The 19,893-nt window shown below is 44.5% G+C and overlaps 1 protein-coding gene across 16 annotated transcripts in view; it reads left to right on the top strand.

Moving 5' to 3' along the window:
* Positions 1–16,638, top strand: part of myo9aa (myosin IXAa) — a 202,530-nt gene extending 185,892 nt beyond the window's left edge. For 12 of the 16 annotated variants that reach the window (XM_045708257.1, XM_045708250.1, XM_045708251.1 and 9 more), the window contains 11 exons: positions 784–895; positions 1,270–1,331; positions 1,503–1,695; positions 1,852–1,980; positions 2,199–2,304; positions 4,937–5,068; positions 11,096–11,219; positions 13,802–13,819; positions 14,252–14,463; positions 14,713–14,855; positions 15,064–16,638. In XM_045708257.1, the coding sequence (XP_045564213.1) occupies positions 784–895; positions 1,270–1,331; positions 1,503–1,695; positions 1,852–1,980; positions 2,199–2,304; positions 4,937–5,068; positions 11,096–11,219; positions 13,802–13,819; positions 14,252–14,463; positions 14,713–14,855; positions 15,064–15,554 (1,722 nt within the window). In that variant the 3' untranslated portion in view covers positions 15,555–16,638. The remainder of the gene's footprint in view (positions 1–783; positions 896–1,269; positions 1,332–1,502; positions 1,696–1,851; positions 1,981–2,198; positions 2,305–4,936; positions 5,069–11,095; positions 11,220–13,801; positions 13,820–14,251; positions 14,464–14,712; positions 14,856–15,063) is intronic. The other 4 variants (XM_045708249.1, XM_045708258.1, XM_045708248.1 and 1 more) reach the window with 2 other exon arrangements.
* Positions 16,639–19,893: the final 3,255 nt, after the last annotated feature.

Below are 19,893 nucleotides of genomic sequence, written 5' to 3'. Positions count from 1 at the left end.
GGATCGAGTCTAGACTCTGTCGCAGCCGGCCGCGACCGGGAGACCCATGAGGTGGCGCACAATTGGCCCAGCGTTGTCCGGGAGGGTTTGGCCGGCAGGGATGTCCTTGTCCCATCGCGCACTAGCGACTCCTGTGGCGGGTCACCAGGTGTACGGTGTTTCCTGCGACACATTGGTTCGGCTGGCTTCCGGGTTAAGTGGGCATTGTGTCAATAAGCAGTGCGGCTTGGTTGGGTTGTGTTTCGGAGGAAGCACAGCTCTCGACCTTCACCTCTCCAGAGTCCGTGCGGGAGTTGCAGCGATGAGACAAGACTAACTACCAATTGGGGAGAAATTTTTCTATAATAAAAAAATAATGACAATTAAATTTAAAAAAAGGTATCGTCAGTGATGCACGAAGTAAACAGAAATATCGGGCCAATTTCCGCAACAACTAAAAGCATTGAAGCACGAGGAGAAAGTTCTCCTCTGTTTTGTTCCCGCAGCTATCACACTGTAGCAGATTGAACCGCATCCGTGGACATGCGCAGAACTCTGTGATACTCAGATATTCTGTGAGTGCATCGTCTTGCATTGCACTACTATGCAACATCTGCGTTGCTGCTCGTCTCCATTTAAAACATATTAACCGCCTGTCAGCCAAGCTTCTATCTGCCCTTTAGAAAAAAAGGAAATGGGCTAGTAACTAGAATAAACAGGAGAGTCGGAGACTATAGAAAGAATTCATGTTAACATAAACTCTGCTTGGCTCTTTTCTCACCTGCTCTCTGCTGCCTCCTACAGGTGGAGGAACATAATGGCCACATCTTCAAGGCAACCCAGTACAGCATCCCCACCTACTGCGAGTACTGCTCCTCTCTCATCTGGATGATGGACAGGGCCTGCGTCTGCAAATGTGAGTACTTGTGCGCACACACACACACAACACAGGCATGCAAGCACACACACAAACGTTATTACTGTGCACGTCCTCAGCGGCCCTTTGGCCAAGCGTTGAGCTGTGGCCCCTCCTAACCCCTCCTACTAATCAGATTGTGTTCAACTGGACTCATGTGGTCTGCAGCTCCTCATCCTCCACAGTTTTCTCAAGCAGCAGTCAGAAAGGATGTTTTCTCCTCCCTGGCCAATGTTGCGTCTGTCTCTTAGCCCTGTAGCCAGTTAGTGAGCGGCCATAACCTTTTGTTTTTCCTCCCATGTTAACAATGCGGAGGCACTGTCTTTCCGTGGAAAATGGCGCTGACTTGCATTTCTCTGGCTGTGTTTATCCAGTGTGTCGCTACGCCTGCCACAGAAAGTGCTGCCTGAAGTTGACCACCAAATGCAGCAAAAAGGTAAGGCTACCACGACTAGATCAACGTACATTAATATGTATTCGGTAGAAGCTGTGTGTGTGTGAGTGTGTGTGTGTGTGTGTGTGTGTGTGTGTGTGTGTGTGTGTGTGTGTGTGTGTGTGTGTCCACATGCGCTGCTACATCTCTTTTTGTGTCTGTGTGTGTGCGCAGTACGACCCAGAGCTGTCGTCCAGGCAGTTTGGGGTGGAGGTGTCCCGTCTGACCAACGAGGAGAGGACAGTGCCCCTGGTGGTGGAGAAGCTCATCAACTACATTGAGATGCATGGCCTCTACACCGAGGGCATCTATAGGAAGTCTGGCTCCACCAATAAGATCAAAGAGCTCAAGCAGGGACTGGACACAGGTACTGTATACATGCTAACATAGACCAGGGTGAGGCATCTAGTTACGCTAATGGCTATTTGCAAATGAAAATGTCAATGCTATGGCTAAATGCTAACGCTAACTTCAACCAGGGATGCTTGTTTCATTCTGACATTTTGGCCGTTTGTCCACACAGACGTGAACGGCATGAACCTGGATGACTACAACATCCACGTTATCGCTAGTGTCTTCAAGCAGTGGCTCCGGGACTTGCCCAATCCGCTTATGACCTTTGAACTATACGAGGAGTTCCTCCGCGCCATGTGTAAATACTCCTACCTTCCTGTCATTTAATTTCTGATAAATGTTTACTCCTTACATATTTTATTTATGTATGTAGTTCAACATCATTGTTGGACATTGAAAATAACTTCTCTCACTGACCTACAACAGGAGATTTTATTTCAGATGAATATATCAAAAACTGATTCAAAACCCCATGAAAAATGTAATCAATATGTTTGGTGGTGAATGTGTTTACAGGCCTGCAGGACAAGAAGGAGGTGATTCGAGGGGTCTACTCTATTATCGACCAGCTCAGTAGAACTCACCTCAACACTCTGGAACGGCTCTTCTTCCACCTAGTTAGGTAACAGACTTTCTCCTCCCTCTATTGCACTAGTATCTGCTGTAGCAGTTGTACGTCACATCAAAAGGAAAATGCAAGAGAGAAGATTCATCCAATAACAGAACAATTCTGTAATGTCCTAACTCTTAAGTGAAGTTTGAAGTTTGGTTCCAACTTTGGTTCCAAGAAGTTGGAACCAAACTTCACACATGTATTATACTGCAGTGCCTTCACAAAGTATTCATACCCCTTGACTTATTCCACATTTTGTTGTTACAGCCTGAATTCAAAAATGTTTAAATATTTTTTTCCACTCATCCATCTACACACACTACCACATAATGAAAAAGTGAAAACATGTTTAGATTTTTTTATTTTAGCAAATGTATTGAAAATTAAATACAGAAATATGTAATTTACATACAGGACCAGTCAAAAGTTTGGACACACCTATTCATTCAAGGGTTTTCTTTGTTTTTACTATTTTCTACGTTGTAGAATAATAGTGAAGACATCAAAACGATGAAATAACACATATGGAATCATGTAATAAACAAAAAAGTGTTAAACAAATCAAAATATATTTATATTTTAGATTCTTCGAAGTAGTCAACCTTTGCCTTGATGACAGCTTTGGACACTCTTGGCATTCTCTCAACCTGCTTCATGAGGTAGTCACCTGGAATGCTTTTCCAACAGTCTTGAAGGAGTTCCCACATATGCTGAGCACTTGTTGGCTGCTTTTCCTTCACTCTGCGGTCCAACTCATCCCAAACCATCTCAATTGGGTTGAGGTTGGGTGATTGTGGAGGCCAGGTCATCTGATGCATGTCTACCACAGCATTCTGAAGCGATGCCATCCCCTTTGATTTGCACTTAGCGGGACTATCATTTACTTTTCAACAGGACAATGACCCAACACACACCTCCAGGATGTGTAAGGGCTATTTGACCGAGAAGGATAGTGATGGAGTGCTGCATCAGATGACCTGGCCTCCACAATCACCCAACCTCAACCCAATTGAGATGGTTTGGGATGGGTTGGACCGCAGAGTGAAGGAAAAGCAGCCAACAAGTGCTCAGCATATGTGGAAACTCATTCAAGACTGTTGGAAAAGCATTCCAGGTGACTACATCATGAAGCTGGTTGAGAGAATGCCAAGAGTGTGCAAAGCTGTCATCAAGGCAAAGGGTGGATACTTTGAAGAATCTCAAATATAAAACATATTTTAGATTTATTTAACACTTTTTGGGTTACTACATGATTTCATATGCTATTTCATAGTTTTGATGTCTTCACTATTATTCTACAATGGAAAAAATAAAAACCCTGGAATGAGTAAGTGTATCCAAACTTTTGACTGGTACTGTAAGCATTCACACCCCTGAGTCAATACATGTTAGAATCACCTTTGGCAGAGATTACAGCTGTGAGTCTTTCTGGGTAAGTCTCTAAGAGCTTTGCACACCTGGATTGTACAATATTCTTCAAGCTCTGTCAAGTTGGTTGTTGATTTCTGCTAGACAGCCATTTTCAAGTCTTCCCATTAGATTTTCAAGACGGTTTTACGTCTGTAACTGTAACTAGGCCACTCAGGAACATTCAATGTCAATCTTGGTAAGCAACTCCAGTGTATATTTGTTTTTTAGGTTATTGTACTGAAACTTACATTTTTCTCCCAGTGTCTGTTGGAAAGCAGACTGAACCAGGTTTTCCTTCAAGGTTTTGCATGTGCAAAGCTCTATTCCATGTATTTTTATTATTTTTAAACTCTCTAGTCCTTGCTGATGAAAAGCATACCCATAATATGATGCAGCCAACACCATGTTTGAAAATATAAAGAGTTGTGCCTTATTGCGAGCAGGATGCATGTTTTAGAATGTTTTATTCTGTACAGCCTTCCTTCTGTTCCCTCCTGTCATTTAGGTTAGTATTGTGGAGTAACTACAATGTTGTTGATCCATCTTCCGTTTTTCTCTCTTCACAGCTATTAAACTCTGTAACTGTTTTAAAATCACCACTGGCCTCATGGTGAAATCCCTGAGCGGTTTCCTTCCTCTCCGGCAACTGTAATAGGAAGGACGCCTGTATATTTGTAGTGACTGAGTGTATTGATACACCACCCAAAGTGTAGCTAATAACTTCACCATGCTCAAAGGGACATTCAATGTCTGCTTTTCTTTTGTTTTACCCATCTATCAATAGGGGCTCTTTGAGAGGTATTGGAAAACATCCCTGTTCTTTGATTGAATCTTTGTTTGAAATTCACTGCTCAACTGAGGGACCTTAAAGATAATTGTATGTGTGGGGTACAGAGATGAGGTAGTCATTCAAAAATCATGTTAAACACTATTATTGCACACAGACTCCATGCAACTTACTATTTTTCTCCTGCATTTATTTATGCTTACCATAACAAAGGGGTTGAATAGTTATTGACTCAAACATGTTCAGCTTTTCATTTTTAATACATTTAAAAAATAGATCTAAAAACATAATTCCACTTTGACATTATGGGGTATTGCGTCAGTGACTCAATCTCAATTGAATCTCATTTTAAATCCAGGCTATAAACCAACAGCATGTGGAACAAGTCAAGAGGTGTGATGAATACTTTCTGAAGGCACTGTTTTTGTTTGGTGTATTCTCCAGGATCGCAGGGCAGGAGGACACCAACCGTATGTCGGCCAACGCCCTGGCCATTGTCTTCGCCCCCTGCATCCTCCGCTGCCCCGACACCATCGACCCCCTGCAGAGTGTCCAGGACATCGGCAAGACCACAGCGTGAGACCACAATCCTACTGCTGCTAATATAGTATCCTACTGCTGCTACTATAGTATTCTACTGCTGCTACTATAGTATCCTGCTGCTGCTAATATAGTATCCTGCTGCTGCTACTATAGTATCCTGCTGCTGCTAATATAGTATCCTACTACTGCTACTATAGTATTCTACTGCTGCTACAATAGTATCCTGCTGCTACTATAGTATCCTGCTGCTGCTACTGCTATAGTTTCCTGCTGCTGCTGCTACTATAGTTTCCTGCTGCTGCTATAGTATCCTGCTGCTGCTGCTACTATAGTATTCTGCTGTTACTATAGTATCCTGCTGCTGCTATAGTATCCTGCTGCTGCTGCTACTATAGTATCCTGCTGCTGCTGCTACTGTAGTATCCTGCTGCTATAGTATCCTGCTGCTGCTGCTATAGTATCCTGCTGCTGCTGCTACTATAGTATCCTGCTGCTATAGTATCCTGCTGCTATAGTATCCTGCTGCTGCTATAGTATCCTGCTGCTGCTGCTACTATAGTATTCTGCTGTTACTATAGTATCCTGCTGCTGCTATAGTATCCTGCTGCTGCTGCTACTGTAGTATCCTGCTGCTATAGTATCCCTGCTGCTGCTATAGTATCCTGCTGCTGCTGCTACTATAGTATCCTGCTGCTATAGTATCCTGCTGCTATAGTATCCTGCTGCTGCTGCTATAGTATCCTGCTGCTGCTGCTATAGTATCCTGCTATAGTATCCTGCTGCTGCTGCTATAGTATCCTGCTGCTGCTGCTATAGTATCCTGCTGCTGCTACTATTGTATCCTGCTGCTGCTACTATAGTATCCTGCTGCTGCTACTATAGTATCCTGCTGCTGCTACTATAGTATCCTGCTGCTGCTACTATAGTATCCTGCTGCTGCTGCTATAGTATCCTGCTGCTGCTACTATAGTATCCTGCTGCTGCTACTATAGTATCCTGCTGCTGCTACTATAGTATCCCCGCTGCTGCTACTATAGTATCCTCTGCTGCTGCTACTATAGTATCCTGCTGCTGCTACTATAGTATCCTGCTGCTGCTACTATAGTATCCTGCTGCTGCTACTATAGTATCCTGCTGCTGCTACTATAGTATCCTGCTGCTGCTACTATAGTATCCTGCTGCTGCTGCTTCGGTGTCCTGCTGCTGCTGCTATAGTGTCCTGCTGCTGCTGCTGCTATAGTATCCTGCTGCTGCTACTATAGTATCCTGCTGCTGCTGCTATAGTATCCTGCTGCTGCTGCTATAGTATCCTGCTGCTGCTACTATAGTATCCTGCTGCTGCTGCTGCTGCTGCTACTATAGTATCCTGCTGCTGCTGCTATAGTATCCTGCTGCTGCTGCTATAGTATCCTGCTGCTGCTGCTATAGTATCCTGCTGCTGCTGCTATAGTATCCTGCTGCTGCTGCTGCTATAGTATCCTGCTGCTGCTGCTGCTATAGTATCCTGCTGCTGCTGCTGCTATAGTATCCTGCTGCTGCTGCTATAGTAGTCTGCTGCTGCTGCTATAGTAGTCTGCTGCTGCTGCTATAGTAGTCTGCTGCTGCTGCTATAGTAGTCTGCTGCTGCTGCTATAGTAGTCTGCTGCTGCTATAGTAGTCTGCTGCTGCTATAGTAGTCTGCTGCTGCTGCTGCTATAGTAGTCTGCTGCTGCTGCTGCTATAGTAGTCTGCTGCTGCTGCTGCTATAGTAGTCTGCTGCTGCTGCTATGGTAGTCTGCTGCTGCTGCTATGGTAGTCTGCTGCTGCTGCTGCTGTTATAGTATCCTTCTGCTGCTGCTATAGTATCCTTCTGCTGCTGCTATAGTAGTCTGCTGCTGCTGCTGCTATAGTAGTCTGCTGCTGCTGCTGCTATAGTAGTCTGCTGCTGCTGCTGCTATAGTAGTCTGCTGCTGCTGCTGCTATAGTATCCTTCTGCTGCTGCTATAGTAGTCTGCTGCTATAGTAGTCTGCTGCTATAGTAGTCTGCTGCTATAGTATCCTGCTGCTATAGTATCCTGCTGCTATGGTAGGCTGCTGCTATAGTATCCTTCTGCTGCTGCTATAGTAGTCTGCTGCTGCTGCTGCTATAGTATCCTGCTGCTGCTGCTGCTATAGTATCCTGCTGCTGACTGCTGCTACTATAGTATCCTGCTGCTGCTGCTGCTACTATAGTATCCTGCTGCTGCTGCTACTATAGTATCCTGCTGCTGCTGCTACTATAGTTTCCTGCTGCTGCTGCTACTATAGTATCCTGCTGCTGCTGCTATAGTATCCTGCTGCTGCTATAGTATCCTGCTGCTGCTGCTATAGTATCCTGCTGCTGCTGCTATAGTATCCTGCTGCTGCTGCTATAGTATCCTGCTGCTGCTGCTATAGTATCCTGCTGCTGCTGCTACTATAGTATCCTGCTGCTGCTGCTATAGTGTCCTGCTGCTGCTGCTATAGTATCCTGCTGCTGCTGCTATATTATCCTGCTGCTGCTGCTATAGTATCCTGCTGCTGCTGCGATAGTATCCTGCTGCTGCTGCTATAGTATCCTGCTGCTGCTACTATAGTATCCTGCTGCTGCTACTATAGTATCCTGCTGCTGCTACTATAGTATCCTGCTGCTGCTGCTGCTATAGTATCCTGCTGCTGCTGCTGCTATAGTATCCTGCTGCTGCTGCTGCTATAGTATCCTGCTGCTGCTGCTGCTATAGTATCCTGCTGCTGCTGCTATAGTATCCTGCTGCTGCTGCTATAGTATCCTGCTGCTGCTGCTATAGTAGTCTGCTGCTATGGTAGTCTGCTGCTGCTGCTGCTATAGTAGTCTGCTGCTGCTGCTGCTATAGTAGTCTGCTGCTGCTGCTGCTATAGTAGTCTGCTGCTGCTGCTGCTATAGTAGTCTGCTGCTGCTGCTGCTATAGTAGTCTGCTGCTGCTGCTATAGTAGTCTGCTGCTGCTGCTGCTATAGTAGTCTGCTGCTGCTGCTATAGTAGTCTGCTGCTGCTGCTGCTATGGTAGTCTGCTGCTGCTGCTGCTATGGTAGTCTGCTGCTGCTGCTGCTATGGTAGTCTGCTGCTGCTGCTGCTATGGTAGTCTGCTGCTGCTGCTATAGTAGTCTGCTGCTGCTGCTGCTGCTATAGTAGTCTGCTGCTGCTGCTATGGTAGTCTGCTGCTGCTGCTGCTATAGTATCCTTCTGCTGCTGCTATAGTAGTCTGCTGCTATAGTAGTCTGCTGCTATAGTATCCTGCTGCTATAGTATCCTGCTGCTATGGTAGTCTGCTGCTGCTGCTGCTATAGTATCCTTCTGCTGCTGCTATAGTAGTCTGCTGCTGCTGCTGCTATAGTATCCTGCTGCTGCTATAGTATCCTGCTGCTGCTGCTGCTATAGTATCCTGCTGCTGCTACTGCTGCTACTATAGTATCCTGCTGCTGCTGCTACTATAGTATCCTGCTGCTGCTGCTATAGTATCCTGCTGCTGCTGCTATAGTATCCTGCTGCTGCTGCTATAGTATCCTGCTGCTGCTACTATAGTATCCTGCTGCTGCTACTATAGTATCCTGCTGCTGCTACTATAGTATCCTGCTGCTGCTGCTATAGTATCCTGCTGCTGCTACTATAGTATCCTGCTGCTGCTGCTATAGTATCCTGCTGCTGCTGCTATAGTGTCCTGCTGCTGCTGCTATAGTATCCTGCTGCTGCTACTGCTGCTGCTATAGTGTCCTGCTGCTGCTGCTATAGTGTCCTGCTGCTATAGTGTCCTGCTGCTGCTGCTATAGTAGTCTGCTGCTGCTGCTATAGTAGTCTGCTGCTGCTGCTATAGTAGTCTGCTGCTGCTGCTATAGTAGTCTGCTGCTGCTGCTATAGTAGTCTGCTGCTGCTGCTGCTATAGTAGTCTGCTGCTGCTGCTGCTATGGTAGTCTGCTGCTGCTGCTGCTATAGTAGTCTGCTGCTGCTGCTGCTATAGTAGTCTGCTGCTGCAGCTGCTATAGTAGTCTGCTGCTGCAGCTGCTATAGTAGTCTGCTGCTGCTGCTGCTATAGTAGTCTGCTGCTGCTGCTGCTATAGTAGTCTGCTGCTGCTGCTGCTATAGTAGTCTGCTGCTGCTGCTGCTATAGTAGTCTGCTGCTGCTGCTGCTATAGTAGTCTGCTGCTGCTGCTGCTGCTATAGTAGTCTGCTGCTGCTGCTGCTGCTATAGTAGTCTGCTGCTGCTGCTACTGCTATAGTATTCTGCTGCTGCTGCTACTGCTATAGTATCCTGCTGCTGCTACTGCTATAGTATCCTGCTGCTGCTACTGATATAGTATCCTGCTGCTGCTACTGCTATAGTATCCGGCTGCTGCTACTATAGTATCCTGCTGCTACTATAGTATCCTGCTGCTGCTATAGTAGTCTGCTGCTGCTGCTATAGTATCCTGCTGCTGCTAGAGTATCCTGCTGCTGCTGCTGCTACTAGAGTATCCTGCTGCTGCTACTAGAGTATCCTGCTGCTGCTGCTATAGTATCCTGCTGCTGCTGCTATAGTATCCTGCTGCTGCTGCTATAGTATCCTGCTGCTATAGTATCCTGCTGCTATAGTATCCTGCTGCTGCTGCTGCTACTATAGTATCCTGCTGCTGCTACTATAGTATCCTGCTGCTACTGCTATAGTATCCTGCTGCTACTGCTATAGTATCCTGCTGCTGCTGCTATAGTATCCTGCTGCTGCTGCTATAGTATCCTGCTGCTGCTACTGCTGCTACTATAGTATCCTGCTGCTGCTACTATAGTATCCTGCTGCTGCTACTATAGTATCCTGCTGCTGCTGCTATAGTCGTCTACTGCTGCTACTATAGTCGTCTACTGCTGCTGCTATAGTCGTCTACTGCTGCTACTATAGTCGTCTGCTGCTGCTACTATAGTCGTCTACTGCTGCTACTATAGTCGTCTACTGCTGCTACTATAGTATCCTGCTGCTGCTGCTACTATAGTCGTCTACTGCTGCTACTATAGTCGTCTACTGCTGCTACTATAGTCGTCTGCTGCTGCTACTATAGTCGTCTACTGCTGCTACTATAGTCGTCTACTGCTGCTACTATAGTCGTCTACTGCTGCTGCTACTATAGTCGTCTACTGCTGCTACTATAGTCGTCTACTGCTGCTGCTACTATAGTCGTCTACTGCTGCTACTATAGTCGTCTACTGCTGCTACTATAGTCGTCTACTGCTGCTACTATAGTCGTCTGCTGCTGCTACTATAGTATCCTGCTGCTGCTGCTGCTATAGTCGTCTACTGCTGCTACTATAGTCGTCTACTGCTGCTACTATAGTCGTCTACTGCTGCTACTATAGTCGTCTACTGCTGCTATAGTCGTCTACTGCTGCTACTATAGTCGTCTACTGCTGCTGCTATAGTCGTCTGCTGCTGCTATAGTCGTCTACTGCTGCTACTATAGTATCCTGCTGCTGCTGCTGCTATAGTCGTCTGCTGCTGCTATAGTCGTCTGCTGCTGCTATAGTCGTCTGCTGCTGCTATAGTCGTCTGCTGCTGCTATAGTCGTCTGCTGCTGCTACTATAGTCGTCTACTGCTGCTACTATAGTCGTCTACTGCTGCTACTATAGTCGTCTACTGCTGCTACTATAGTCGTCTACTGCTGCTACTATAGTATCCTGCTGCTGCTGCTACTATAGTCGTCTACTGCTGCTACTATAGTCGTCTACTGCTGCTACTATAGTTGTCTACTGCTGCTAATATAGTCGTCTACTGCTGCTACTATAGTCGTCTACTGCTGCTACTATAGTCGTCTACTGCTGCTACTATAGTCGTCTACTGCTGCTACTATAGTCGTCTACTGCTGCTACTATAGTCGTCTACTGCTGCTGCTGCTATAGTCGTCTACTGCTGCTACTATAGTATCCTGCTGCTGCTACTATAGTATCCTGCTGCTGCTGCTATAGTCGTCTACTGCTGCTACTATAGTCGTCTACTGCTGCTACTATAGGATTACATAGATGTAGTACTAGACTGTAATGTGACCATGGCTCTTCATGTTCTAGGTGTGTGGAGCTCATCATCGGAGAGCAGATGAATAAGTACTGCGCCCGGCTAAAGGACATCAACAGTCTGGAGTTTGCCGAGAACAAAGCCAAGTGCAGGTTGACCCTCATTCGGAGATCAATGGTAAAGTCAAAAGTTATAGCTGTTCATCACCACTATCCACAGACTGTATTAGACAAGACATCAACTCCCATCAACTAGCTAACTTATCCTGTTAAAAACACTGTTCTTAAATTAAACCCCCCAACTAGCTAACTTATCCTGTTAAAAACACTGTTCTTAAATTAAACCCCCCAACTAGCTAACTTATCCAGTTAAAAACACTGTTCTTAAATTAAACCCCTCAACTAGCTAACTTATCCTGTTAAAAACACTGTTCTTAAATTAAACCCCCCAACTAGCTAACTTATCCTGTTAAAAACACTGTTCTTAAATTAAACCCCCCAACTAGCTAACTTATCCTGTTAAAACACTGTTCTTAAATGAAACCCCCCAACTAGCTAACTTATCCTGTTAAAAACACTGTTCTTAAATTAAACCCCCAACTAGCTAACTTATCCTGTTAAAAACACTGTTCTTAAATTAAACCCCCCAACTAGCTAACTTATCCTGTTAAAAACACTGTTCTTAAATTAAACCCCTCAACTAGCTAACTTATCCTGTTAAAACACTGTTCTTAAATTAAACCCCCCCCCCCCAACTAGCTAACTTATCCTGTTAAAACACCGTTCTTAAGTCAGCCTACTTTGAACCACCTCCTCTTCACACTAACTCTGTTTTCTCCCATTTTAATCCTGTCATTCCCCTTCCTGTCTTTCCTTCCTAATCCAGAAACCTGTACTAATTGCTGTTAGATTTATGACCATATCCCGCAGTACTGTCCCGGTATGTATCCACTCACTGTTACCAAGACCAGGCTCGCCTAATCATAGTCAGCTGTCAGCTATTTTGTTGTGGCATTGATCACTGCTCACCGTGCCCACCTTGTCCTAATGCCGAGGTCTGCCTGGTGTCCTCCATCCTCACAACATGGCGCCACCTCACTTTGTCCATGTCTGGCTGACCTTCTATCTCTCACTTTCTCTCTCTCTGCTCTCTGGCTCTCATCTCTGGCTCTCATCTCTCGATCCATCTCTCGATCCATCTCTCGATCCATCTCTCGATCCATCTCTCGATCCATCTCTCGATCCATCTCTTGCCCTCTCTCTCGCCTTTTCCTCTCTCGCCTCTCTCTCGCTTTTTCCTCTCTCGCCTCTCTCGCTTTTTCCTCTCTCGCTCTCTCGTTTTTTCCTCTCTCGTTTTTTCCTCTCTCGCTTTTTCCTCTCTCTCTCCTCTCGCTTTTTCCTCTCTCTCACCTCTCGCTTTTTCCTCTCTCTCGCCTCTCGCTTTTTCCCCTCTCTCTCGCCTCTCGCTTTTTCCCCTCTCTCTCGCCTCTCGCTTTTTCCCCTCTCTCTCTCCTCTCGCTTTTTCCCCTCTCTCTCTCCTCTCGCTTTTTCCGCTCTCTCTCTCTCCTCTCGCTTTTTCCCTCTCTCTCTCTCCTCTCGCTTTTTCCCCCTCTCTCTCTCCTCTCGCTTTTTCCGCTCTCTCTCTCTCCTCTCGCTTTTTCCCCTCTCTCTCTCTCCTCTCGCTTTTTCCCCTCTCTCTCTCTCCTCTCGCTTTTTCCCCTCTCTCTCTCTCTCCTCTCGCTTTTTCCCTCTCTCTCTCTCTCCTCTCGCTTTTTCCCCTCTCTCTCTCTCTCCTCTCGCTTTTTCCCCTCTCTCTCTCTCTCCTCTCGCTTTTTCCCCTCTCTCTCTCTCTCCTCTCGCTTTTTCCTCCCCCTCTCGTCCTCTCTCTCTCTCCTCTCGCTTTTCCCTCTCTCTCTCTCCTCTCGCTTTTTCCCCTCTCTCTCTCTCTCTCTCTCTCTCTCTCCTCTCGCTTTTTCCCCTCTCTATTTCTTTGTGTGAGCCTGACTGTATAATATAACAGTCTCTTGTGGATGAAAGTTCAAGACATTGACATACTGTAATTTAATCATGCAAATGTTTGTTCATTAGATTTTGACTATGCTGTACTCTGACAGGATTTTCTGTATTTGACAGTGTTCCAACTCAAATACGTTATAATGATTTCATTACCTATAGTTCCATATTTTAATGACATATTTTCTGTTTGTCATCGTCTGGTTTACTATCTACTAAACCCACGTTGGGTTGTTATTTTTATTGTATTTGTAAGTTTATAGAGTATATTGTAGAAAGTATAAAGTGTATCATCACACTTAATCAGTTTCATCCTAAAATACACATTTGAGAAATGTGATTGCTTACTCCATTTCCTCCTGACCTTGGGGTCAAAATGTAGGAAATTATGTCCTACACTAGATGACTTATTATGTAATATCATGTGAAATAACCTATCATGTAATATAACCTATTATAACCTAATATAACTTATCATGTAAATTAACCTATTCATAATATAATTTCTTAGATTTTTCTGCCTCTTGTCCCATGATCCAATCAAAGATCTTCCCAATTACATGTGCTGTAGACCGTAGCAGCTCTTTGGTATTAAAGCAATTCCAGGAGGAATGTCCTGGTGTATCATCACAAGGTAGAATTATGGAGGACTTTGTAAGAGGTTAGGGACCATATACTATCCAGTGTCTTTGGCCTCATTTTCACTTTTATATTCTCTTTTGCTTCTCAATTGTTTGTACCACGCAGCCAAACGCAGCCAAAAAGGTAACCCATGCTGCACAGCATCCAACATGATTTTGCGATTGGGTATCTGCTGTGACTGCTGGTTGCTAGACTGTATGTGTGGGGAGCATGAGTCTTTGGGTCGTTATGGGTTTAAAAGCGAACTATGAAACATTGATGTTTCAAGTATTACAATTGGGTATTACAAAGGTTTTTTTGCATGTGCTGGTGATTGATGGTCTATCGTCCCGTCAATGTAACTTGGTGGAAGGGCCCTCCTAGGTAGTAGGAGTAACGGTTGCTGGCTATACAACCTGAAATAGAATTCGCTGCCAGATGCTGTCATTTTCCCCTGCTTTGCTATTCTTGTCATGAATCAGGACAATCCTACACCAGGACAAACGCTGACATTAGCCTAAGCTAACATAAGCTAACACTAACTTCTCCCTGACTGTTTTGTGCTTTGTTTCGCAGGGCAAGGGCCACGTACGGCGGTTCAGCTACCACACACCCTCGCCCCCGGTTAGCCCGCGCCTGCCGTCCGTGACGGGTGCAGTGATGCAGGAGAGCGGCGGTGAGGAGGTGGGGGTGGGGCTGGAGCCTGAGGTATCGGAGCAGCAGCAGTTGGCCATGCAGCAGGAGGAGAGAGTGCTGACGGAGCAGATCGAGAGCCTCCAGAAAGAGAAGTACCTTATAGCATTATACCTACAGTAGCATTTAGGGGGCGCCCTCAGTCAATGTGCAACTGATATGGTTGTACAATGAGAAGCATGTTATAAAATAAATGTAGAAATACAGTATTATACCTTTACCTACAGGATATTTGAGGAATCTTAAATGAATGGTAAAGTGTACCTAAAATGAGGAAAATGAATGGCTAAAACTGTCAGTGTGTTTTCCTTCTGCATTGACCTCACCAATGTTTGTCACCCCAGGGAGGAGCTAACCTTTGAGATGCTGACTTTGGAGCAGCGAGCATCAGACGATGAGACCCTGGAGTCGGAGGCGTCCATCGGCACGGCCGACAGCTCCGAGAACCTCAACGTGGACTCTGAAGGAGCCACCTCCGACTTCTCCGGTATGCCATGATATTAAACCGTACCATGGTCAACCTGTTTGGAAAATGCTTGTTACAACTTGTGGTTATATTTTAAGTTTCTCTCTACAATTCTGTGTAGCAAAAAGAGACATGAGTAAAACATTTGTTTTATTTAGTTGAAACATATAGTTTTCTACTGCTGCTACTATAGTATCCTGCATCATGGTCTGACCGCTGACCTTTTTAGGTCCCTCAGAGAGAGAACCCACACTGGCCCCCATTGCCCGAACCAAGAGGTTGGAGGGGAAGAGCCACCGACGCCGCAACCTACGCAGGCAACCCGACTCCCAGGACTCAGTGGACTCCTGTTCCACCATCTCCTCCCTCTCCTCCTCCCACTTCCACCCGTCCTCTTCCTCCTCTGCGGCCACAGCTCGCCACTTTCGCTACCGCTCCAAGTCCCCCTCTTCTGGCTCTGCCCAGGGCTTGTACCTGACCCAGCCTCCCCGCTGCGACAGCATGGACTGTCCCCCCCCGGCCAAACAGGAGGGGGCGTTCGAAGAGAGGTCACAGTTCACCAGCCGAGGCACCTTCAACCCGGAAAAGGGCAAACAGAAACTGAAAGGATCCAAGAACTCACCCTTGAGGCACTCCCATGACAGTGGGGGCCGCAGCAGGGATCCACCTGACTTACCCCAGCAGCGGGTTTTGTACGGCAGCAATGAGTTCATGGTATGAAGGACAGTGGGAACACCTCCTTTGTCACAGCCCACTCTCCCTAAGAGCATGCGATCTGACCTCCTTCCTCAAACACTCCAGCTCACCCTTTCTCAGTCCACGTCCGCAACGATGCAGAACTGTCCCCCCAAGTGCCATGTACACACAGTACTGTGTGTCCACTTCAAAGAGACAGGAGAGAGATAGGCTGGGAGTGGGAGAGGAGGAACCAGTAGAAGGGTTGATCTCCTGTGGCCTTAACTGCCAACCACACTCCCCATGGTCCCTGTGCAGGTCTGGGCCTCCCTCAGCCCAGGGGAGAGGGGACGTGTGGAGCAGGAAGGCAGAGAAAAGGAAATGCTGGGACATCCGGGAGATCTCCCGAGCTGACATCCCAATGCAAACTAGGAGGTGGAACGAGGCTAGAAGATGGAGAAAAAAAGGAAAAAAGGCTACCGAGCCATTGACAGTGCTGCCGTGTCCATGAACTTGAGATCTCAATCATTGGCTGCTTTAAAGTTTACAGTTAAAAACAATCAATGTAAGCAGTGTTTCCCCTATTATTACAAATGTATTTTTCCCTTAAGCCTATTTAATAAATTTTTAATTTCATGGAAAGTATAAATCTATATAACTATATTATAAAGGTATAAATACTGTACAAAGCCGGAACACCAGTAACTGCTGGGTAGTTGAATTCAAATATTTATCTTTTTCTTGAGTATCTTGGGCAGAGATGTATGGTATTGGACAAAGGCTGTGTACGTGTGCGTGTTTGAGTGTCAATTTGTGTGCGTGTGTGTATGAGAAGACCACTTCATGTGTTTAAGTTTGTGCTGCTTCATTCTTCTCCTGAGGGAAATACGGCCATGAAAGGGACCAAGTTAGCTGGTGTGTATTCCAGCCAAGGGGATCCCAGCTCTGTAAAGAATGTCGGATGTGTATAAAATCACTGCATTCACAGCTTAACAGCCATACAACAATTAGAATGTACAGTACAATATGTATTGGACAAATGCCATTCTCCTTGCTCTGGATACATGTTACCCCAAAATCCTTGTCTTGCGAGATTTCAGTGTTGGACTCAATAGCAACCAAACATGCACTTTCTTGTCTTCTGTCATTATTCGTAACATTTCTTGTTCTTTTTCTGGGTGTATTAGTTTAACATTTCTATTGGGATAGTTTTGTGGAGCTGTCATGTTGAACAGTCAGCTGTTTTTCAGGCAACAGTCAAAAGTCCCCTTTCAGTTTGTTGAAATATAAATTCCTTATCAGCTATCAGAGACTCAAAGATAAAAAAAATTAAAAAAGATATTCAAACACCTCACAGTTCTAAGTGTTTGAGGGGGAAAATGTCAAAAGGCCTCATACCTACAGTGTAAGAAAAAGTTAGTTATACAGTACCAGTCAAAAGTTTGGACATCTATTCATTAAAGGTTTTTTTTTTTTTACTATTTTCTACATTGTAGTATAATAGTGAAGACATAAACTATGAAATAACACAGAATTATGTAGTCACCAAAAAAGTGTTAAACAAATCAAAATATATTTTAGATTCTTCAAAGTAACCACCCTTTGCCTTGATGACAGCTTTGCGCACTCTTGGTATTCTCTCAACCAACTTCATGAGGAAGTCACCTGGAATGCATTTCAATTAACAGGTCTGCCTTGTTAAAAGTTAATTTGTGGAATTTCTTTCCTTCTTAAGCCAATCAGTTGTGTTGTGACAAGGTAGTGATGGTATACAGAAGATAGCCCTATTTGGTAAAAGACCAAGTCCATATTATAACAAGAACAGCTCAAATAAGCAAAGAGAAATGACGGTCCATCGTTACTTTAAGACATGAAGGTCGGTCAATCCGGGAAATTTCAATAATGTGTTATTTCCTAGTTTTGATGTCTTCACTATTATTTTACAATGTAGAAAATAGTACAAATAAAAGAACAACCCTGGATGAGTAGGTGTGTCCAGACATTTGACTGTTACTGTAGTTGTACCAAACAATATTTTTCTTATACTTCATAGTACTGTCATGAGCTTTAATTCAGAGGTTCAGAATCAGATTTGCATTTGTCATACAAGAGGAAGACCTTGGCACAGTTCACACATCGCATACACAAAACATATTATTATTAATTAGACTAGTGCAGTGTACATGATCACTGAGCAGTAGAATAAAGTATTGCTATTAATAAATATAATATATGCCATTTAGCAGACGCTTTTATCCAAAGTGACTTAAAGACATTTTACTTATGGGTAGTCCTGTAATTATTATTAATAATGATGATGATGATAATAATAATACTTTACAATAATTACTGTATTAATCAATCAGTTGGGATGGAATATCTCCACCAGATGTGATATGAGTGCTTCACAGACACTTAATGTTGATGGGTCTTATTTGTTCTTCTTTCTCTAACCATAACAGTACATGTCCTGGTACACTTCCTGACAAAGCTCTAACCATAACAGTACATGTCCTGGTATACTTCCTGACAAAGCTCTAACCATAACAGTACATGTCCTGGTATACTTCCTGACAAAGCTCTAACCATAACAGTACATGTCCTGGTACACTTCCTGACAAAGCTCTAACCATAACAGTACATGTCCTCGTATATACACTTCCTGACAAAGCTCTAACCATAACAGTACATGTCCTCGTATATACACTTCCTGAAAAGCTCTAACCATAACAGTGCATGTCCTGGTATATACACTTCCTGAAAAGCTCTAACCATAACAGTGCATGTCCTGGTATATACACTTCCTGAAAAGCTCTAACCATAACAGTGCATGTCCTGGTATATACACTTCCTGAAAAGCTCTAACCATAACAGTACATGTCCTACTATACACTTTAAGGCAAAGCTCCAAATAGCTTCGACATTTGCAAACTGTCCATTCCAGCCATGTAAGTAAATAACACAGTCCCTCTGCCCAAATCCATAGACTTGTACATCAATTATGATACAGAATAATAAGTCTGTTGGCTGTTGAAAACTATGGGGGCCTACTGGTCAGTGTGACAGACAAATAGACATGTACACTAAACATATACTGTCTGTGTCTACTTTCATATTCCATGTGTAGCGAGACACACATCTGCAGTATATTTTCCCATACATATGTACATACTTAGGTGTTGCATTAAAATTATCTCAAACTCTAATATCAAACACCTTGATTCATCTGCAAGTAATGTTAGTTCCTTTTTATCTCTGTCAGTCAGCGTGGTCCACAATTCTGTGCTCTGGTCTGAACACTCTGGAAGAAGATACCGGGACAGTATCCTGTCTGTGGTCCTCCGATCTCTGCATAGTACTTGGTGTTCTCCATCTCTCCACTGGTCCGAAGAGTGACTCTGATGGTTCAACCCTGAGCTGACCACTGGACTGCACTGAACAGGACAACTGCCAGGCTGATTTGTCAAGATACAAATTTACCAAAGGGATATGTTTAGACTTAAAAAAAATCCTAAAATAAAGATAATTAATGAATTTACAGAGCTGTGTGACAACTCTTATTACATCCATGTATAGAGTGGGTGTCTGTTAAACAATATGATTGTTTTTTAAATCCTGACTCTTTTAGGTACATATGAGCCACGTTACAATTCCCACCAAGTGGGTTACCCTTATTGGCGTGATGCGTAGGATGTTTGCATTCTGCTTCCCTGTCCCTCCGTTCTCTACATAGGTGTCTAAAAATGGGATGGTAGCCGTGAGGCCATCGGAACGTATGGCTGTACGTGTGAGGGGCTAATGTGGTCGAAGCACGGGACGTGCCATCCCGTTTAGAGGGGGCAGTGTAGCGATCCTCACTAATATGAGCAACATTACATGTACCACCAAATGGTTTAACCCTATCGGCATGATGCGTAGGGTGTTTGCCATTTACGCCAGCGAGACAGGTTCGCTTCCAAGTCCCTCCGTTCGCTACAATGTCAAACCATTTGACATTACTTAAATAGAACCATCAAGCTTCATATCAGATTACAGTCCAGATAATGTATGCAGTGCAATATAATTAAGGCATGTTTAGTTTAAACAAATACTTAAAAAAATATATATGTATTTATGGTTACAAGCCTACCATAGCCAACAAATACTTTTCTGAACTGGTTTCAAGACATGCTTTGGTAAATGACTCCCTGATAAAATAAAGGTTAAATAAAATATCAATGAAATGGAATCTTCACTGTACAGCTCTGAGACATGGGAGCAGGATTTAGGAAGTCACGAGAATGTCACACATTTGAAACCAATTGTACCCTATTTTCTAAAAATAAAGATAATTGATTTTAAATGAATGCTCGAGACTGCCCCAGATCAGCTGACGCAGTGTGCG

This window comes from Salmo salar, chromosome ssa26 (assembly GCF_905237065.1).
Source record: "Salmo salar chromosome ssa26, Ssal_v3.1, whole genome shotgun sequence".
Taxonomy (NCBI): Eukaryota; Metazoa; Chordata; class Actinopteri; order Salmoniformes; family Salmonidae; genus Salmo; species Salmo salar.
The sequence above is the reverse complement of the archived record's forward strand: the minus strand, read 5'-3'. Positions and strand labels throughout refer to the sequence as shown.